The sequence below is a fragment of the Eucalyptus grandis genome, chromosome 10, assembly GCF_016545825.1.
Source record: "Eucalyptus grandis isolate ANBG69807.140 chromosome 10, ASM1654582v1, whole genome shotgun sequence".
Lineage (NCBI taxonomy): Eukaryota > Viridiplantae > Streptophyta > Magnoliopsida > Myrtales > Myrtaceae > Eucalyptus > Eucalyptus grandis.
Genome location: NC_052621.1, coordinates 31,422,224 through 31,444,725, shown reverse-complemented (window position 1 = coordinate 31,444,725; position 22,502 = coordinate 31,422,224). Strand labels below are relative to the sequence as shown.

The window sequence follows — 22,502 nt, the reverse complement described above, 5'->3', positions numbered from 1 at the left end:
TTCTTTATATCAGGGATGGTTAGAACATCATTCAGAGGCAATAAACTTTCTTCAGTATGTAACAATGTGTTACCAGTACGTGTAATCGACAAGTGTGATCCATCACCAATCATGACAGTGTCATATCGAGTATATTCAGAAGAGTTTTGAAGTATACCAGGATTAGCTGTAATGTGTGCGGTTGTACTAGTATCTGGATACCACTCGCTACCTTTGGCATCCTCGAGATGTATAGCTGCTAAAGCTGTTGGTTTTTCCTCAACTTAATACGAGTTATCAAATCTATACTAGCAGTGCAAAGCATCATGGCCTGGTTTCTTGCAGATTTGACACTCTAATTTTATGTTGTTAATTGGCTTCTCATCCTACACATTCTTATGAAGGGTTAGATTAGAAGGATAAGATTTCACTTCTTGATATCTCTGTGATGGACCAGCATAGGGACGGAATCCAGAGGTAAAAACAGAGTCAGAGGAATTGTAATAAGGTTTGATTCTCTGATTTTCTTGCATATAACTGATATTGCTGGACCTGTAACCTGAATTGTCTCTAGGGTATCTAAATACATGGCCTCTGTTATTAAGAGAACGTCCTCTTCCATAGCTACGGCCTCCTCTGTAATTACCTCTTTGAGCTGCAAAGCTTAAATTTTGAGAAACATACCCTCCATCAGTAGTTTCTTTAAACTGTGCTTGAGAGTATCTTTGTCCAAAGTAAGCCATATTGGGGTTAAATTAAGTCCTAGAATAATTATGCATTCTTGACTCGAACCTTTCTAATTGTGCAATTACCTCATCATACTCAGGTTGAGGTTTTAGACAGTATATTGTTGTTCGAAAACTTTCATACTTAGCTCCTAACCCTTCCAATACACCAAATAGCTTGGTTATGTCATCCACTGGTTTCCCGATAGCATTTAACTGATCACATATTGACTTGTATTCCCTAAGATAGACTGAAAGAGCTCAATCATGCTTTTGACAGGCTTGAAGTTTCCCCCTCAATTCAAACTCTCTCGCTGCTGACTTTTGTGTGAATCGATTCAAGAGTGTCTACCACACTTCATAAGATGTTTCTAAGCCGATTATTAAGCTTAGTATATTCTCAGAGACCGCTCCACTTATCCATGAGGATACTAGCTGATATGTTTTTGTTCAGTCAATATAGTCTAGATTTACAACCTCAGCTTCACCTCTTTCAACTATATTCTACAGCATTCGAGGAGGTGGTGTAATATCACCATTAACGAAGCCAAAGAGTTCTTGACTTTTTAGAAACCTATGGATCTGAGTTTGCCACAAAAGGAAATTGTCCTCGGCAAGTTTGATTGTGACAAAGTTAGAAATATTCACATGTATAGGGAAGGGATACTTCGATGCTCTTGCTGCCATTGTTGTATTCTTTCAACTATGGAGAAAACAGGATAGCAATGGTGTTTATGAAAAAACTAACACAGTTACCGTGATACAGCAATCTGTATAGCTTCAGCTCCTTCTTTCTCGATCAAACAAGTAGCTACTGAATGAATCCTTCTAGCTGTAATGATCGCCCTGCTCTGATACCATGTGAAGGTGATGAATTCATACTGAAGAATTAGCAATTCATAAACTCTTGTACAGAGGAATCGAAGATATAGAAGTATGAAGATATATTTGTAAAGTTCAAGATTGATCAATGAAAAACTCTGTATTCTTCTCTTCTCTTGATCACAATGTACTTCACGATTTGTACATCAATCAAAAGAAAATCTCTATATCGACTCCATACTCTCATCTATCTCATCTCGTATATTCCGAGCACATTTTTAGAGAATATTACGAGCATTTTTCAGAAGAAGCAAAAGACAACCACTTGCAAAACTATATACATTTCCTATTTAAGAAGATGAAGACTAACTGAAAAACTAACTTCTGTTTTGACTTTCTAACTGACTAACGACTTTACATGTCTTCATAGAGGCAATCCACAATCCGCAATCCGTGTTTATCTTCTTTGACAAATTTTCCATCGTTGATCGCTGAGATAGCTAGTATAAGCACCTAAAAGGGGGGTTGAATAGGTGCACAAATAATTTCACGAGATACGGAAGCGATTCTAGGCAAACGATAGAAATGAAGTTCTCTCTTAATACGATCAAAGTAAAGTAAAGAGTAGGGAAGAGAAAATTTAACACAAGGTTTATAGTGGTTCGGCTTATTCCAAGCCTACGTCCACTCTTTCGCATTAACAACCCACCGGCTGGATTTCACTATGAACAAAAGAGAAGTTACAGCACAGCTTTTCCTTGATTCCACAAAGTGTAGATGTTCTACCACACTTCCTCAAGGTTTCTCACAAATATAGACTCTCTTTTGTTTACAAGATTTCGCTCAACAAATGAATTGACTAAGAATAAAGAGCTTCAGACTTTGGAATTCTTCTATCGTGCACACTCTCAAACAACTGGAACGTCTTCCTTATATACTCCTTCATGCCATCATACCCGTTGGCACTTACCAAAGGAATTCCTCCAATCTACCCGTTGGACGGAATCAATTATGAAGATCATTCGAGCTATTGAAGGAACATGTCGATAGCCCATCAATCATGTTCGCCCATACAATCAGGATCTCGGTTTCCATAAGTAGAACCTTCCAAGTATACTTTGCCAATCATCGGATCCTTAATCTTCGAATCAATTATGATCAAATAAAGGATTCCATCATGTCATATCCAGCCAAGAGATCTTCTCCGCCGATAATGTCACATCCTTAATGAAACATCCAGGTTCGGATAGCCTTTCTTCAATGGATTAGAAACTATCAATGAGGATAGACTTTGAGTCTTGAGTCTCGACTGTCCTAAGTCTTCGACTTTAAATAGCAGAGTCTGCAAGCCTTCAGACTAGACTGATGGAAACGTTTTGTCAACTTCAAAACACTTCAAGAGGATTTCTCCAACAATCGCGATCTTCATTATTCTTCATCTCAGTCGTTCATTTCTACTGGTATCAGTCACAGTCACTTATTCTCTTCTTGCTTGTATCAACTTCACTTGCTTTTCTCTTTTGCCAACTTCAGCAGCCTTAGCAACATCCTCTGCTCTCTGTTGATATATCTTAACATTGGAACTTTAATAATACTAAGATTTGATAGGATGTGAGTTTTTTTTTTTAAATGACATTAGAAATGTTGTAACTTTCATATATGTTTGCCTTAATATCATAACTTTTCATTAAATCACTTCAAGTCATTTTTAGAGAAAACGTGATTATTTAAGTGCCTCTTTTAATAAAATTTGACAAAACATATTACATGACTAGATGTGAGGATGAAGGAGCTTGCAAAATGGAAAGTGCACTCGACACTTCTCTATCCTTTCTTGCTTTTCAGTCACTGAGCTGAAATTTCTTGCTTTCTTTTTTCGTCCTTTTTACTTTGTTGCAAGGGTAAGATTCGGAATAGGGATCAAGATCGATTCACTGAAAGAAATCCTCCCAAGAGCCCAAGAAATTCAAGGGAAAATAAGAGTGCGTTTGGGAAGACTTTTGGGGAAAGTCTTTGAGAAAATGTAAAGATACTTGAGTCAAAAGAGTTTTTCAAAATGCAAATTATGTTTGGTAAATGGTACTTGTGAAAGTCTATTGTAAAGTATCTTTGAGTAAAATAGTGTTTGAATAAATTAAATTTGCAAAATGCTTTTGTTATTAAAAAAAAAGGGAAAAAAGGAGAGTTGGCCGGCCAAGGCTTCGCCAGTTACCGCTGGCGAAGGGTAGGCGGTCCAATGAGGGGGAGGCGGCGCGGTGAAGGTTAGGCTGTCCGGCGAAGGGCAGCGTCCGGCTAGGGTTCCTGTGCGGAGGACACGGCTCGGCGAGGGTCGCGGCGACCAGGATCTTGCAATTTGGGTCGCGGCCAACCCACCACACCGCAGAGGTTGCCGGCGCTCACGATTTGGTTGGCGCGACCCAGATCTGTGCACGATTTGAGTTGCCGGCGTCCTCCGCACAGCGACCCTCGTTGGAGAGTCGTAGGACCCTAGCCGAACCACCTGCCCTTCGCTGAACCACCTGCCCTTCACCGGTGACTGCGCATAGATGCTGGCCGTATTCTCAGTAGAGAGAAGGGAAGGATGAAGACGATGAACAGTAGTCGGGGTAAAGCCGGAAAAACAAAAAATTAACAAGGACAATTTCGGAAAAAAAAAATATTCATTATCTTCAAGGCCAAAGATTTCGAAAATGCCCAAGGCAGCCCCCAACCTGCCTTGGGCATTCAGCCTTGGGAAGGCTTTGCATTTTGCAAAGGCAAGTGAAAAAAAGTTCCCAAACACTCAATATTTGGCCCAAAGGCCTTTAGCCCCTTAAAGGCCCTTGGGAAAGCTGTTCCCAAACGGAGCATAAGAACCCCTCTTAATCAAATACAAGGAGAGTGAAAAGAAACAATCGCTACTCCTCTAACCACAGCCTAAATCCCAAAGTCCAACCCCGCCGTTCGAATCAGAATGGTGGTCAAATTAGGGCAAACATTTTTTAAACACAAGTGACACTGAAGTGATAATATTAAAATTTTTGACACTAAAACGAGCGTCAAATGCGTCTAATTAAAGTTATATCATTTTCAAGAGCTTTTTATAAGTATAAATTGGATGTTTCAAAAAAAAATTATATTTCTAGATTTTTATGTTTTTTTGTTTACTCCGAGTGAACTTGGAAATTATCCCTAACGCCGACCATGGACTATCCTTGCTAAGCCATGGAGCGCCAAGAACCAGTCATATTCGGCCTATTTGTATGGGCTACAACATTTGATTTCACTAGATTCTAACTCAATGGATTATTATTTGAATATTGTCATGAAATTGATAATTATTTGGCTATGTAATTTTTCTTATTATTATCGGTACATCGGTATTCAACGAATCGCTTAAATCTTCTCTAAACCGATATGAAAATAAATGTTCGATTTTCTTTTTAGGAAAAAAGAGATGAAGCCTAAGAGAGAGAGAGTAATTAACAACGATGTATGGTAACAATGGTCATTGTTGTCGAGCAAATCCCTATCATGTAAGTTGCTAAAAATCTCTCTTTTCTCTCGTCCCTCATTTCTCGTACTTCTACTTGGAAAATAAAGTGGGATTAACAAGCCTGGTGATTTCGTACAATTTCATTTTATCTTGTTTTATATCCGGGCAATCAAAGGCAGGTTTGAATATTCTATAGTAACCTTTGACAAAGTCAGGGATCTATACCATGCTTCACAGTCGGGCCCCCACGGGGTCCATAAGTTTCGACCAACAAATTTGTACGGTGACATTTTCAATCGAGGGTAGCTCAAATGCTGAATTTTTTTTGGACCCATGGGCCACGAAGCCCACCATAGGTAGCCAAGCTCATAGGCCCAAGGAGTGTGTTACCGCCCGCGGGCCTTTTTGTCGGCCTTCGGATGTGGCTTGCTAGTTGCTGCGAGGTGCACTTCATCTTTTATTTATCAGGAACATAATCTTTCCCATACTTAGGAAAGTCGGAAATTAGATGTAGATATCGATCATGTAAATACAAAATTAGGACGATTCGATGGCATGGGGGTTAAAGGACAAATAAAATGTCGTGGCCCCGATTATTTGGTACAGGCGATACTCGTGAAATTATTGGAATTGCTATATGTTTTTCATATAAAAAAAAAAGGAAAAAAAGAAAATCACGCTTTGGCGTTAAAAATGATTTAACACGAGCCGCCTCGTAGATTAGTTTTTAAGTATTACCCAAAATACCCTATATTGTAGACGTCGAAACTATAGAGTCTACGCTCTAGCACTCGGTCTCTCTTGTTCTTTTATATGTTGCATGACAGTAATTAGGAGTGTACATGATCCAAGCATATGATATTTGCCTTAGAACGAGGAACTACCCACTAGAGACTGATTTTGAAAAATTATAATTGAGAATTGCCCATTGGTTTCATAAATCCATTTGGGACCAAACTGCCAGTCCAATCTAGTTCCTGGGTGAGTCTATGAGACCAATCTCCAATCCCTCCAAAATCACATCTATCAATTAATAGCATGGTGAACCTAGTTTCTATGTAGAACATTAAAGCTTGTCAGCCTTAAATTTGGGTTGAGCATCTCCAATCAATCTCCTCCATCATTTTCGGTTGTTTATTTTGTTTTGACTAAGAAAGAAGTAGATGTATTATTAGAATGAACAAAAAGTAAGGGACTCAATCCTACTACACACCTAAAAAACAAGATGAGTTAATAATATCAAATACTACAAATATATATGTACATATATATTGATAAAAAAACTATAAAATAATTAAGTAATTAATTTGAAATTTCATTTTTTAAATATATATATTGATTTGGGTGGGCCGTTCCATGCTCGGAACTAGGAACCGAATCAATACTTGCCAATTTTAGCAAATTTAAACTGGGAACTAGACTTATCCCTATAGGAACCGTTGGTTTCAATCCGATTCTAAATGGTTCGAGTGGTTCCAAATTCTTTTGCACACCTCTAATAGTCTATGTAGCACAGACACTCTCCGGAAACCTTCATGTCGTGTCCGACACTCCGACACGTGTCCGACACGCAGTCAACAAGTGTCAAAAAATCTGACACGTGGTCAACTCTTTTCCGACACGCTCCGACATGCACGGGGTCAATTTTAAAAATTTATAATACTCGAGAGGTCAAAATATAAATATACACAAAAGAAATAATAAAATTGTTATAAAATATACACACACGGGGTCAAATTTTTTTTTTCAGTTTTATTTTTTTAGAATTGTTTTATTTTTTAAAAAAGTCTTTTACTCTGAAAGAAATAATAAAAAATGCTATGTATGATAAATAAATAAATTTTAAAATATCATTTCAGCATTTTTCTTTAAACAATGTTTTTTTCCTCTAAGTTTTGTGTATTATTGTAACAAATTAAAATAATGAATGATATTATTTAATATTTTTTTGTGTAAATTAATTTTAGGCTATTTTTATTATTATTATTTATTTATGTATTTATATATAAAAAGATATATAATATATAATGTGTTGGAACGTGTCGAAATTTTCTATTTTTAATAAATGACGTGTCGTGTGTTCGTGTCGGTGCTACATAGCTAATAGTGATGAGATGATATAAGAGATCGAGTTCCATGATGGGTATATTCATTGCATAAAATTACCTTCTTTTTTTTCTACCCACCAGCGAGTAAAAGGTGCAAGTGGGTCTCTCTAGGGGAGGGTCCAATCTTCCCTATGCTTGACTCATAATGGCTTCAGCTTCACTTTGTTTCTTAGTGGCACTTTTGACCGACCATCGATGGAAATTATTAAAAGAATTTGCAAAAAAGGAGAGGTCAAAGAAACGTGGAACAATAGATTTGTTGGGTAAAGCTTTATGCTTTTCACATGATTAAAGGCATATAACTACCAAATAAGTACCACTAAAGAGCAACATCTGTAATTATTGGTTAGTTGGTCAAACAAGAAACAGTACATTTCGGGATCACTTCTACTATTGATTCTTAATATTTAAGGGTTTGATCAAAGTATCAAAGCATTTTATGCATGAACGCAGTATAATAATGATTTATAAATAGGTGCCCTACAAAGATCGGGGAAAGCTGGCAACTATCCTAGAGGACAATGTATATTTCTATTTGAATTGTTAAAGTATTAGAAATGTGAATCGATTCAAGTTAAATTATATTTGAAGTGTTCTTATATTATAGGCTAATTAATTCTTCAAATCAAGTTGTTATACTCGACGGAGGAGCAATGACTTGCTAATCCCTAGTTAGGGATGATCTACTTTAGGATAAGGAATAGCCTAGTTTTTTTTTTTTGGTAATTAGCAAAAAAAGAGTATTCATGTATTCTCCATATATATTTCATAGACCTATTACCATTTTCAACCCAACTCCAAACAATAGAGAACGGGTGTGATACTTATTGTTACTTAAAAAGCCTTGTCAAATTATTTTTTATGCTTGTTCAGATGTCGATCGAAAGAAATCACATTCAAACCGAATTGAAATTCAATGTTCAAACATGAGGCAAAATGAAATTCCATGTTCAACCACGAAAGAACAAGGCATGAGCCGAGCTTCCTGCCAAAGAGATCGAACGCAATAATTTGACCCGACTTTAGGCTTTTTATTGGCCATTAATTAACAAATACTAGTGTGCAAAAAAGTATGTTCCATTAATCCCTTCATATTTGACCTGAGGTCCTCATGCCCATTAATCCCGACATATTCTCGTTCCATTTATATGATTAGCAAAAAATAAAATAAAATAAAATAATATGTATAATATAAAATATATATATATATATATATATATATATACTTACTTAGATGGTCAAAAAACTAAAATACATCGGATGCTCTCTCCATTGCACCCAACTATTCTCACGTGAAAACACCGCGCCATTCACGCTCATTAACTTTTGGCCAATTTAAGGAGGGTCTAATCCGTCCTTTCACGCGGGTAACCATCATCACGTGAAGTTCCCGATGTCCATCTCCCCCCGCTCGACCCGCGCTCCGAATTGCCGAAACTGCCCCCGAGGATTTTCTCCCCAGTTTACCCTCGTTCCGGTCGACGTGGAGCTCTACGCGCGCGTTCCGCCGGCGTTATTAATAGCTCGCGACGAGGCCGAATCCGTCATTTTAACGCCCCCCCCACCCCCCCCGCCCCGCACGAGAATTCCCTGATTATTTTTCATCTTTTCCCGCCTCGGCTTATTTTGATTTTCGGGCCCCCACTACAATGTCATTTTCCATTTTCAAATTAATTCAAAAATGTAAACTTTCTCCAACCGTTCACTTTAAAAAACGCAAAAAGAGAGAGAGAGAGAGTATATATAAATTAAATTTCCATCATCTCTAATTAAATGTATAATTTGGTAATTATATTTTTCCCCAAAAGCTCCGGGATGCTTCGTATCAAATAAAAAAATTCAAATCAAGAGCGACGACCGGATATTAAATGAATATATATATAAGAAGATCCAGCTCATAATCTAAATCACGCAATCGCCGCCGTCTGATGTGGCCCCCGTCCCCACCATCGGTTTCGAAGCACCTGCTCGGGCCCACCGCGGCGAACCTTCGACCAACGGGACCGCCCCACGTGTCCGCCCAGCTTTATTTTCCCCCGAAAAACACGTCAATTTATTGGGAGAGAGTTTTTTTTTTCCTCCCCTCTTTTAAAAAAAAAAAAATCGCAGCAACTGTTGCTCGTAAAAATTTGGCGGGCAAATTCGCCCAATTCAAATACAGGCCAAACCCTAGTTTTGCTTCCCATCTTCCCTCTCTCTCTCTCTCTCTTTCTCTCTCCTCTCTCTCTGCAGATTCTTTCTCTCGATCGAACTCCTCCAGGCTTGCTCCGTGCAGATTTCGTCTTGATCGAGCTCTTCCAGCGTCGGTTTCTAGGGTTCCGTGTCGCGGAGCTCTCCGGGATGAGGTAAGCCTTTTCTCATGCGATCGGCGGACTGAATGTATGTGCGGCTTTCGGATAGCTTAATCGCGGTTTCCGATGAGATACGGCTGCCGTCGGTTCCCACGATAGATGACTTCATTTGTCTCGCAAAACTCAGCAATCGTGTCGATTTTTGGCGATTTCGCGGAACTCGCGATTTGCCGTAGTTTCGGAAATATCGAGGAATGCGGATTGGGGATAGCTAGTTCCCGATTCGCGGGTAGCTTTGGGGATAGCTTGTGTTATTGTCGTGCCTTTTGCGGTGATTTGGTCGCTTGAACTTATTGTCGCGGCAGATGTGAAGTTCTGATGTGTAAGGGGAATTTAAAAGTTTTGCCTTTTGCTTCAGAGAATGGTGAAAAATGCTGAATTGAAGCGGGTATTGGATTTTTCTCGAGGGGAGAAGCAGAAGAACTGAAGCGAGGAAATAAGACCGGGCGGTAGAAATGGGGAAAGTGTCGCCGAAAGAGAGGGAGACAAAGGGTGCGAGGCAAAAGAGGAGATCGCGGAGCTCGAGCAAGAAGTATCTTAAACCCGGGGCTCTAGCTCAGCTCCGATACAGCAGAGGCTCAGGAGCCAAGTCCTGTACTGATATCGGGAAGAAGAGGGTTGCGGTTGTGGATGCTAAGAAGGCTGAGGATGACTTAATCCTCAAAGATGAAGTGGTTGAAAAAAGCCCCCTTCTGCTGTCCCCTGTAAATTTGGTTAAACAAAATAACTTACTGTGGACACCCAATACACCTCGAGACAATGATTGTAAAACTGAATCCAGGCTCGAGGCTCTCCCCATCGATTTACTGGTACTGTTTGCCATCTTCTTCGCATCTGGCCGAGATTCACTCTCTTTATTTGTTGTTATGTCTGCATTTTCAGCATATTCCCTAGTCTGATTGAGCTGTGGTGTTAGTTTTTGGGCTTAAGAAAAACTTTCTTTGCTCGCGTTGCCTGTTTTTATGGGTCTGGCATTGTGTAGTTTTGAAGATGGTGAAAGATTTTAATTCGCATTCTCAGGTCGGGGACATGTAAGAATCTTCGTAGAGAAGGACGTAAAGTGCATGGATGGTTTCTTTTTCCATTTTTCTTTTGTGGGTTTGCTTGGGGCTGGGGGGTTTGTATTGCATTCTGGGGCATTTTCGAAAACCTTCGTCCCTTGTTAGTTAAAGTTTGCAAATGAGCCTCCAGTAAGTCATATACCTAGCTTCAACTGTAAAAAGCTCCTGTAATTAGGTGTGGACATTAGACACGATACTTTTACTATATCAACATGGTTTTGGTTGTTTTGTGAGTACTAACTTCGGAAGAAGTGAAGGCAATAAGAGTTCCGGCTGGAAGTTCATATTTTTGTCTCTTCTGTTTATTTTGGGATAAAGTACAGTTTTGCTTTGCCCTCTTATTATTGATTGGATGATTCTCTTTTGTTTCCCTAAGCTAAATGCTTATTCTCTTAAGAATCTAATCTTATTCTCTTAAGAATCTAATTCTTTTTCTTCCAATTTTAAGGTCAAAATAATGTGTCACTTACATCATGACCAGCTAAGGGCAGTTTTCCATGTCTCGCAAAGGGTTAGGAAGGCGGTAAGTGTCTTGGACTCTGTCAATCTCTCCCTTTATGTTTTTGTGTCTTCTTCTTACCGTCTACGTGGATTAAATTGAAACTATAGCTCAACATGATGGTCCCATTTTGATCGTTGCTATAGGTCTTGATTGCAAGGCAGTTTCACTTCAACTACACTACGCCAGATCGCTCACGACAAGAAATGTTAAGAACCATGACTCCTCGCCCAACAGAACACTGGCCATTTAAGAGGTATAACTGATGGTTTTTATCCTGTTATGCCTAATTTTTGTCTTGGTTAAGCCATAAACATCATTTATGCATACTCAATATGATTGCTCCGACCAGGGGTGATGGAAAGGGAGTTTTCATGCCGAGTCCTCATACTCCAAAAGCACCAAGGCATGGTCCACGGCCACCTTCTCGTATTAAGTTAGCTGAGATGCGGCAGATCGCAGCTGTTCTTTTCCAGGAATCAACGTTCCCTTCCAGATGTATGGTACCATCAGTTTTAACAAAGCCTCTATGCAAGTCCTTGGCATCAAATCGGGCTTTATTCTATGAGGAGGAATTATGTCAGGCTGTCGCTCAAAATAAACTTCGTTGATTCTTTCCCGTGGCTTTGGGTCACTTGGTGTTATCATATGTATATAGTTTGCTTTGCCCCCTCTAGGTGTTCTTAGATAGGATGCTGGATGCAATTTTGTAGTTTTGTTGGATGCATTAGGTGTTATGGCGATGTGTACTCCACCGGTAATTGATATTAAGCTGACAATTGTCTGGATGTGGTGGTTTGAAATAGATATTGTATATTTCTTGTGTGGTTGAAAAGAATGGCGAGCTCTTGAAGTATATACTTACACAGGCTGCGGGGATTAGGTTTTTCTTTTAGCAGTATATGTTGAAGTTGGATTTGCATTTACTTGCACTATACATATGTACGCATGACTTTTCAGGTTCTGTTCCCTGTAATGGATTGTGTTACCTTTAAGAAATAGTATCCAATTATTTGATGTGCCGGGATGGATATTCTTGTCACTAATTGTATATAAAATTATATATGTATGTATGTATGTATGTGTGTTTGTTTGTGTATAATTTTTTTTTCTTCCTGTCTAGAATTTCCTGAACTTATCCAATAATGTCTTCAATTTGCTGTGGTTAGAAAGCTCTATAATGACTAACCTGTCTCTATTAATCTCCTCAGAACTTTTTAATAAGAAATCTTGCAATGTTACCATTTATGTGGTTGCTACAATAGTTAAACTGTCGATGTGTCTCTCGTTATGAATTTGACCAGATAAATTATTGAGGCACGTACAGAAGTGGTCACTGGCAATCAATCCTTCCTGTCTTAAACAGATGGACTCTGTCTGTCATCTCGAACTTTAGAGTATTTTGTCTCTATTAGTCTCAGAACTTTTTAATAAGAAATCTCACGTTGTCACCATTTATATGGTTGCTATAATAATTAAATTGTCGATGTGTCTCATGTAATGAATTTGATCAGATAAATTATTGAGGTATGTAAAGTGGCAATCAATCCTTCCTGTCTTAAACAGGTGGACTCTGTCTCTGTCATCTCGAACATTAGATTATTTTGGCTCATTTACTGCTTATTCTGCGGGTGCAACGTTTGAATTGGCTTGAGAAAGAAGTCTTGTTTTCTTTTAAAGGGGGTACCGGGATTCTGATCTGATTCTTGATCACATCATTTTCCCTCTGCTCGAACAATTAATGCGAAAAATGAATTGTAACAATGAGTCAGTGACCACTCAACGCTGGACAATGAATTATTGTTATTTTAGCTGCAGGACCACCATGTGAGGAGTAATTGATGAAATACCTTAAGATAGTATCTCAGACATTCTCTAAAGTTTCAAGGTACCCAACTTACCCGCAGCATGAAGGTAAGGAGACATTCGCTTAAGTACCATCATATTTCCGATAATGAAAGTACTTTGAATGAAGAGTTCAATGTTTCACACTTTTGTTGAGCCGAACAAAATAAATAAGATGGCTAGAAGACAGGTGCGATATTCTACTGCCTCTGTTACAATCCATAACAAGAGGCCGGGGACCTTATGGAAACTTCAATCTGCAACAAGAAGCAGGGGGGCCTTACAATTCACCCGTAAACAACTAATAAATCCGAGCGGTCTCATAAAAGCTGGTCGGCATAATTGTCGATCACGTGATCCGTTAGGATCTTATAGGTATTTTCCGTCGGATGGTAACTGTCCCAGAAGACGTACTTCGAGTCATCTTGGCATGTCTCGAGATCGTCCAGACGGTTGCACAGTATGCTCACTTCTATGTTCCCTGTGCCGCAGCACCCTCGATTCGCCACTTCAAATCCTGCACACATGCATCGACATGACCCAAACATGAGGCTGACCGACGGCATGACGATAGAGATTCGAATGCAAAGCCAAAATCTTGTGTAGAGAGAGAGTATAACGCAGCGAGTTACCGTAGTGCGAAGGGTTTTGGATGACGGAAAGCAATTTATGGTAGATGTCCAGATAGACTAGTTTAGAGCCAGGGAGCTTCTGTTTGAGGGATTCGATTTCTGAGATGAGCTTGGAGTTGAAGAGGGTTGCTGCTTGATTGGCAGGCGCATTACAGGCTCTTTCTAATCCTCCATCAAGCGTTCTCTGTGCAGGCACACATCCGATCGGTGGTATGCTCAGGATGCTAATCTTTCTTGCTCCTAATCCATAGAGCTCCTGCTAAATCGTACACCAGTACTTCAGAATCAGTTCTGTCTTGCAATTTAATCCCTATGTTATCATGTCTTTTGGTCTTTCTTCGTCATCGTCGTCGTCATTGTTCGTAAAGAATGTTTCTCTTTCAAGACTTTACCTGAATGAAACTTGAAGCCGAGTTGAGCATGAGATCGGTGTAGGCCGGTATGTCGTATTCCCCTCGCCTGAATGGAGTCGAGTAGTAAGTGTTTGCAATGTCGTCGCTCCCGCACACCACCATGTAGAGGCTATTCTTGACGATGTACGACGCCTTCTCTTCTCCGGCACCTGATTTTATCTTGTTCACGTACTCCTTGAACAAGTTTAGTTGATCCGATAGCGACAAGGCCGACTGCCGAAATAATCATATAATGGAAGAAATTTCAGGTGATTCCATTTGATTGCAAAAAGATCAAGCTGGACTAAACAAAGCTCAAGCGACTCGTGAGGAGGCCCGGTGTTTATACAGCATGCGCACTAGCACACACCGACGCTCCTCGGTGTCATAACGATTATTCTTTCACACGTATTGACACCTACCGACGCACAAGCCTAAGACAATCCCTAAATTCCTAATTACCAAGAAAACAAAGAAAGGAGGGTCGAATTCTAAGAGCAGATCGGGAGGAGCGAGAGCTTACGGCGATTTGTGGAGTGAGAGGATCGTAACCGGTGGCGCCGGAAGCAAAGCTGACGCCGGTGAGGAGGTCTTCTAATTTGAGACTCGGGTCCAAATAAGCAGGCAAGTACTGTTTAAGTCCAAATGCTTCGACTGGAGAAAATTTTGTTCCAAGATTCGTAAAATCGGGTTAATAACGTTTGCTATGGTAAAAGGTCAAAAAAGTGTTTGTACCTCGCAATTTCTTTTGCAAGGCGTTCTTTTGAATTTGGATAAATTAACAAAGAAAAATTACATTATTGTGCGGTGTTTTGTATTTTAATCACACGACAAAACCTCGTAAACTTGCATTGATATCGTACTTGTACCGTAGACAATCCTCCAAAGAGACCGGCAACTTGCACAAATTAGAAACATCATCTTGATGGGAAAGGAGAGGGACAAGTACCGCTAAAAGAAAAAGACATCTTCTTTTCTTTTCTTCTTCTTTTTTTTCCTCCTTTTTCTTCTTTTCATTTTTTGTTAACCTTAGAGAAATCTCAAACCAAGAGAAGGCATCGCGAACCTTGCCTCGCCTAGACCAGGTGAGGGTCACCGGTTCTCTTATGTGATCGGGTCGGTCGGCAAACTTGCCAGCCCATAGTTGGGAAAAATAAAGAAGGAAAGAAAAGAAGAAAATAAATAAAAAAAGAAAAAAAAAGAAAAAGAAAAGTAATAAAAAACTCTAAAAAATAATTTTTTTTTATCCATGTCTATATTGGCCATGTTATATGGGATGACTAGCATCTATGTCTGATATTTCCAGTCGAAATTGACTGAATAGACTTAATTGGCACAAATGGAAAAGATTTAGGTCTAAATTGATCTAATTGAAAATTTTATGTTGAATTGGCACAAATGCAATAAGTTTAGGACTTGATGTCTATTATAACGCACTGTTTTTCACTAGGGTCTGTCTGTTTTGCGAAGGCAATTCATGGAAAACATTTTCCTCAATTTTCAGTGTTTGGTTTGTTAGGAAAATGAGTTAACGAAAAATAATTTTTTAATCAATGAAAAATATTTTCCTATCAAAACTTAAATTAAAGAAAATGGTTTCCCCTCTAAAAGAACCAAAAAAATGTTTTCCTAAATATTTTCCTAGTTTTAGGATCCTTGGTTTATGAAAATTTAATTATAAAAATTATTCTTTTAAAATAAATTTTGATTTTGAATTATTTTTATTTTATAAAATTTTTTGAATATTTTAAAATTATTATTATTATTATTTTTTTCCTTCTTGACGCGATTTGGCAAGCTCAAGGCTTGGCTGATCTAGGTGAGCTCGAGTTGGTCAAGTCGATCTAGGTGAGCTCGAGCCGGTCGAGTCGACAAGTTAAGGCTCGCCAAATCCAAGTAAGCTTAAAGCTTGGTTGTAGCGGAGAAAGTCAGAAAAAGAAAAAGAAAAAAGAAAAAGAAAAAGAAAAAAAAAAGTAAAGAGAAAAGAAAAGAAATTAAAAATTCAAACTTTCAAAGAAAAGAAAGTAAACGTAATTAAAAATTCGATTTTTATATAAAAATAAAAAAATTAATAAAAAATTTCGATTTTTTGGCCTAAAATAAAGTCATGAGATCAAAATCTTTATCCAATGAGATCCAAACATCATAAAATATTTTCAATCATATATTACCAAATAAAAAAAAAAAAATTAATCATATTCTCGAAAAGTGTCGGAATGTTTTTTTTTTTTTTTTTGGTAAAGAAAGTGTCGGAATGTTCATAATCATATATTACCAAATAAAGGAAAACTAAAAGGTACATTTTTTTAATCATGGAGGTTTTCATGAAACAAACTTACTCTTAAAAAAGTTATTAGGTTCACTCATAGGATTACGCGCATGTTGGAGGCTCAAGCTTACCTCGCCCTGATTAATCTATGATTACGCTTGAAAGATCAACGCAAAAGAGTTCAAAGGTGGGGGAAAAGGCACAAGTCATGCATCTATTACTACAGGCGAAAACACACTCGTCACCTCAAGATGACAATAAAATAAAATGAACTCAAGTGATCGATTTTCCCGCTTTTGAAACTAGTTCAAAGCAGATGGATTTTTATGCACATTACCGAACAGGTCCGGCGGGATCTTCCCGTTGGAGAACCTCCCGGACGGTTTCCCCCCCATGAAATCCCGCCCGTACGGCGGGAAGTTGCACTTGACTATCGTCTGTATGTTGTTGTTGTTCCCGGGGTCGATGATGGAGTCGCCGAACACGATGAACGCCGGCATGCGGGGCCGGGGCTTGTGCCGCACCGAGGAGGCGAGCCTCCCGCGAGCGACGAGGGCAAGGGAGACGAAGATAACCGCATGTAAAGGAGATGATAAGCCAAAGGGTTTCCTAAAGCTTGACATCTTCTCGACGGGCACGTTCTCGCCTAGCACAATCTCTCTAACTCAACAAGAATATAAAGGAGAAGGAGAAGGAGAAGAAGAAGGAGAAGAGCACAACAATGAGAGAGAGAGAGAGCACTTGCTTTGGTTTTTCCTCAGGTAAACATGGAGAAGACGAAGCTATTTATCGACTGTCCAGGGCTTTCAGAGTAGCTAGGCGACAGCGTTAATTGGTATTAGATTATAATATCAGATCTGAGCGAGAATTTGAGGCTTTGAAACGATGCTAATCATCGTCCCTCGTTGCTTAGTCCGGGCATGCAAATGTCACGGCCCGAAAGTTGGGTAAAACCTTAAGGCCGCACGGGTGAATCGAGAGTTGATCGATCGGCCCGTGACACATGCACGTAAGAGTCCCTGCGAGCTAGGGAAAGAGAGGAGAAAGAAATACTCTCGTCACTTCGATTTCGATTTCATTAATGCCTGCTAAACTTGTCCCTACCTCTCCCTTCCCAAGAAGAAAAGCTGATGGAGACAGAGAAAACCTTTTCTTTGCCGAGCAGGGAGGGAGGGAGGGAAAGAACGAAGCAAGCTCTTTCGATTCGATCAGGAGAAACACAATAGATTAACTGGATAAGCATAGTAAAAATTCTAAAATTTATCACGGGAGTATAACCGAGTTGTAAAAGTCTCAAAAGTGCAATTAACGAAAGGACTTTGATTGGGTCAATTCGAAAGATTTTATGATTCGATTGCACTTTTCCAATAAATTTTAGAACCTCTAATGCACTTATCTTTTATGGAACCATTTATACTTTTTCGATGTAATTTCGATCTTAAATTTCCAAAAGATAAGCAAACAAAGGGCAAAAAGGAATATGTCGGAATGGATAATTGATCCATTCCGAAAGGAGTCGTTTATGAGCGTAGGGAAAATCTTGATCACAGTCAAACTTAATATTATATGAGAGTTTGGAACAACGAATTAAGCCGATACCCATGATGGACGGCGCTTTTGACACCATTGTAGAATCGCCTGTCGTTATCATCACGGATGAAAAAAAAAAGCCAATCAAATTACGAAAAAAAGAAAAAAAGTAAAAAAGAAAATAAAAGCAAAGCGACCGCCTATTTAATTCCCCTTCCCAACTACATGGGCCAAAACAGTTCGTACCCTCATTTAATTACGGTGGGGACGGGGCATCCGCCAGAAGAACTGGACATTATTGGCAATGGTAGCGATGACTCGATCCGCCTTTGCTGTCAAGAATCACCAAATAAATGCACACAAGATCACCTTCAGGCCTGCACACCCGCCCGGGGCCGTTCCGATCGCGCATTCCGTTCATTAGGTTTCCGTCCCGTGTTCCACCGATACACTCGTGTCGCGAGGGCGGTTCTTGATTCGAGGAGGGGGGCTGGTCTAGGACGGCGTTTTGGCGCCATGGTGGAATCCGATGCCGCCACCGCCACCGCCGCCCCTGCTGCTGCTGTCGCTATACTACTTTATACCGGGTGCCCCGCACCTTCCTAAATAGGAAGATACGCAAATAGTTCCGTAGCTGCCATCTCCCCAACAAATTGCCAATTCCAACTGCAAATCCTGTGGCTGCATCTTTGCTCTCTCTTAAGTCCCAACCGCATGCTGTTCTTGTATTGTTTATAACGAAAGACTTCATAGAAGAGGCCGCTTTCCCATTCCTGTCTGCCCATTGAGGAACTGATCCGGTCCAGTAAAAAACGTAACTTCGTTTAAGAAAATGAATTAACGAAAAATATTTTTCTATCGGCTTAAATTTAAGAAAATGATTTCCTCATTGAAAGGAACGGAAAAGTTTTCTAAAATATGACCATGATTCGATGTTTGGATATGAAACTTTACATTTGAGCACATAACTCCCAATGTTGATTCTCAAGTCCCAATGTTCAAGATCAATTTGACCATGGTGATGATGCAAGAAACAGCTGCGTGAATGTCGGCAGGGACCCGGAATATACCTGATTTTTCGTCTGAAAGAGGGACAGCTACAACAGTGAAATCAAATACATTCAAGAAGGATAAACGAGGAAGCATTTGTGCGACATGGTCGTGTAATGATAGACGTGCAATGAATACGGCGGTACAAGGAGGAAAGAAATGCCTCAGTCTCCGCGGGGGCAGGAGCTACTTAATACACGATCCCACCCAAAGAAGCCCAATGTCAAGCTTTAATAATAAAAGGGATAATGACGGAAGGATTTTGAATTTTAACTCAATTTATAATGAAATCCCTCGATTTTCAACTTTTTCAATATAAGCACTTGGACTTCACTTCAATGCGGATTTTTAATTTCGTACACTTTATAAATTGTCCCCAAATTTAAATTAATAGAATGATATTATTGAACATTTTCATATAGTTTAGAAACTAAATTGAATATGTACAAGAAGTCAAGAGATTGTATTGAACAGATTAAAAGTTCGGGAACTACATTACATAATGGGGTAAAGTTTAGAAGTCACATTGAACAAATTAAAAGTGAGAGACCGCATTATATTTATAGCTAAAAGTTGACGTACAATTTTTGTCCTCCTCTGGCAATTGAATATGGACAAAATCATTTATCTGCTAACCACACTGATGATAACAAAATAACCGATAGCCATCGTTCACGTGTCAAGATATTTGTTGAAGTATGCACATTGCCTGAGATCGTCTCGCTGGGAATAGCACCGTGCGCTGAAATACTCTTTGGTTAGATGTTTGGTCCTCGTCTGAATCACTTTCTGTGGCAATTCGGACGGAAAGTATTAAACCTAACAAAGAATGATATTTAATGCATTGTTGGCACATTGGCATTCTGTCAATTAATCACCTAGAATTGAGTATGCCAGTGTCATACTATTTGGTATATAATCGCGGGGTATCTACCAACTTTTTCTCCGCTCCATGTCAGCTATTATATGTTGAGATTTGTAGTTAGAGAGATCTTTATAGCTTTTTTCTTTCTTTTTAATTAAATTTACATCTTACAAATCAAGCAGTTCGCTCTCTTAAGAGTTCACGAAAAGACATATCACACTGATTACATATATGCTTAGCGCGCGCACACACACACACACACATATATGTATTTATGATTGGTTATGTTCCACGTTTACCATATAGTACGCTCAATCCGTCCAGAATTCTTTAGTATTCTTTTTAAATCCTCAACTAATCATCCCATACGCAGTTTTTTCTCTCCTTTTTTTATGAGTTAGGAGTAAGCAATTTTAGTCTTTTGAATTGCCTATGTCCATGCAACTAGACAATCTTTGTCATGGGCAGTGGGTACTATGCCGATTTGTAGCTGCATATAGAAGGGGCGGAATCTAGGCAACAACGGGAATACGCAGGAACGAAGGAATAGGACAGAACAACGAAAGAAGCGCCATGTAAGAAATGAGCAAAGAGAACTATTGGGGGCAATATCATCGGGGCGGCGGGAAACACAATGGCTCAACGTTAATCGCAAACGTATCGACCAAAAAGGAGGGCGTTGACAGTTCTTGAGAAACCGTTCGTTGAGGGGTTTGCAACAGTTGGATCACGAAATTAGAACTCAATGGTCAATCGGGAACTTTTGCATAAATCATGACAAATTGTATGTTATTACCACTAATTACGACTTCGATATGAAGTTTCCACAGAAAAGATTGGCCATTGCACCCACTTCACACAGTCTCAATCAAATAAGTTAGGAATCGATGTTTGAATCTGAAACTTTACATTTGAGTATAAAAACCTCAATATTGGTTCTCAAGTCCGAACGTTCAAGATCAATTTCACCATGGTGCGTGGATGAGGCAGGGACCGGGAATATACCTGATTTTTTGTCTAAAAGATGGGACAGGTACAGCAGACAAATCAAATATATTAAAGGTGGCAAAACGAGGAAAGTCTTTGTGCGACATGGTCGTCTAATGATAGACAGGCAATAAATGCGGCGGTGCAAAGAGGAAAGAAATGCCTCAATCTTTGGCAGAAGCTACCCCCCCAAAAAAAGAAGCTCAATGTGAAGCTTTAATAATGAAAGGGAGAATGACACGAAGGATTTCTGAATTTCAACTCAATTTACACTAGATTCCTCGACTTTTAATTTTTTTAATATAATCGCTTGGACTTCACTTCAATGCGGATTTTTAATTTGGTACACTTTATGAAAATGTTCACTATTGTCCCCAAATTTAAATTAATAGAATGATATTATTGAATATTTTCATATAGTTTAGAAATTAAATTAACATGCACAAAAATTTTTAGCGATCATATTAAATAAATTAAAATTTTTAAAATTACATTACGTATTGGGATGAAGTTTAGAGGTTATATTGAACAAATTAAAAGTTAAGAGACCGCATTATATATTCAGCTAAAGTTCACGGACAATTTTTGTCCTTATCTTGCAATTGAATTTGGAAAAAACCATTTATCTACTAACCACACAGATGATGACTAACAACCAATAGCCATCGTTCACGTCTCAAGATACATGTTAAAGTATGCACATCGCCTGAGATTGTTTCGCTGGGAATGGCACCGCGAGCCGAAATGTTCTTTGATTAGATGGTTGGTCCTTGTCTGCATCGCTTTCCGTGGCCATTTCGGACAAAAAGTATTGGGCCCGTTTGGTTCGACTTTGGTGAAATGTCTTTGGCCAAATGCAAATATCTTTAGGGTAAAGGAGTTTTCGGGAATGCTCGGACGTTTGGCAAATTATGCATTGGAAAGTGGCTTGTGCAAAAATACCGTTTGGCAAAACTTATTGCAAATGGGCTTTTGCTTTTAATTTTTAATTTTTTTTTTTAAATCTGAAAATCAAATCCGGCGGCCAGCGGTGCCGAACGGCCGAGATTTGGCTTCCGGACCGCCAGATCTAGCGACCTGAGGTCGCGCGGACCTCAGGTGGCGTCGCTTGGTTCCGAGTGAACCAGGTGACGCCACTTGGGTCGCGCGTTGCGCCACCCCCGGACGGTGGTCACCGGCAACAAGCGACCCTCAGGCGGCGGCGGCGGCGGCGGCGGCTGCCGGATAAGCCCGGTGGCCGGGAAGAAGAAGAAGACAAGAAGAAGAAGAAGAAGACAGGGGAAGAAGAAAGATGAATAGTGGCATGGCATTTCCTAAATGCCAAATGCTCAATGCTGCCCCACCCTAGCATTCAGCATTGAGCATTCAGAATGCTCATATTTGAGCAAAGGAGCTTCCAAAAAATTTGCCAAACACCAAAAATTTTCCCCAATGAGCTTTGGGGGCCCAAAGCCCCTTGGAATGCCCAACCAAACACCCCTAAGCCTAACCAAAAATGATAATTAATGTATCGTTGGCCCGTTGGCATTCTGTCAATTAATCACCTTGAATTGAACATGCCACTGTTGGACTAATTTGGCATATAATCGTGGGGGTATCTATCAACTTTTTTGCGGCTCCTTGTCCACTATTATATGTTGAGATTTTTACTTAGAGAGATCTTTATAGCTTTTTATTTTTATTTTAATTTACATCTTACAAATCAAGCAGTTCGCTCTCTTAAGAGCTCACAAAGACATACCACACGTGTAGACATGATTGGTTATGTTCCACGTTCACCATATAGTACGCTTGATCTGCCCAGGATTCTTTTGTATTCTTTTTAAATCCTCAACTAATCATCCCATACGTAATTTTTTCTCTCCTTTTTTTATGAGTTAGGAGGAAGCAATTTTAGTCTTTTGAACTGCCT

General features: G+C 39.3%; 2 protein-coding genes across 2 annotated transcripts; one reads left to right on the top strand and one right to left on the bottom strand.

Annotated features, from left to right (window-relative positions):
• Window positions 1-9,293: 9,293 nt before the first annotated feature.
• LOC104422789 (F-box protein At4g35930) lies at window positions 9,294-12,047 on the top strand. The gene is made up of 5 exons (XM_010035216.3): window positions 9,294-9,454; window positions 9,819-10,269; window positions 10,970-11,044; window positions 11,167-11,276; window positions 11,373-12,047. The coding sequence occupies exons 2-5, from the start codon at window positions 9,916-9,918 to the stop codon at window positions 11,629-11,631; spliced, it is 798 nt and encodes a 265-aa protein (XP_010033518.1). The 5' UTR covers window positions 9,294-9,454; window positions 9,819-9,915; the 3' UTR covers window positions 11,632-12,047.
• An 898-nt stretch (window positions 12,048-12,945) lies between these two features.
• Window positions 12,946-16,935, bottom strand: LOC104422788 (GDSL esterase/lipase EXL3). Its single transcript, XM_010035215.3, has 5 exons — window positions 16,496-16,935; window positions 14,413-14,543; window positions 13,890-14,123; window positions 13,498-13,753; window positions 12,946-13,382 (listed from the first exon to the last, which is right to left on the bottom strand). The coding sequence occupies exons 1-5, from the start codon at window positions 16,779-16,781 to the stop codon at window positions 13,186-13,188; spliced, it is 1,104 nt and encodes a 367-aa protein (XP_010033517.1). The 5' UTR covers window positions 16,782-16,935; the 3' UTR covers window positions 12,946-13,185.
• Between the last annotated feature and the right edge of the window lie 5,567 nt (window positions 16,936-22,502).

Coding starts and splice junctions, on each gene's coding strand:
- LOC104422789 (XM_010035216.3), top strand. CDS start 9,916: ATGGGGAAAGTGTCGCCGAAAGAGAGGGAGACAAAGGGTGCGAGGCAA. Junction 10,270..10,969: donor CTCTCCCCATCGATTTACTG/GTACTGTTTGCC, acceptor TCCAATTTTAAG/GTCAAAATAATGTGTCACTT. Junction 11,045..11,166: donor CGCAAAGGGTTAGGAAGGCG/GTAAGTGTCTTG, acceptor TCGTTGCTATAG/GTCTTGATTGCAAGGCAGTT.
- LOC104422788 (XM_010035215.3), bottom strand. CDS start 16,781: ATGTCAAGCTTTAGGAAACCCTTTGGCTTATCATCTCCTTTACATGCG. Junction 13,754..13,889: donor CGGCTTCAAGTTTCATTCAG/GTAAAGTCTTGA, acceptor ACGATTTAGCAG/GAGCTCTATGGATTAGGAGC. Junction 13,383..13,497: donor CCAAAACCCTTCGCACTACG/GTAACTCGCTGC, acceptor GCATGTGTGCAG/GATTTGAAGTGGCGAATCGA.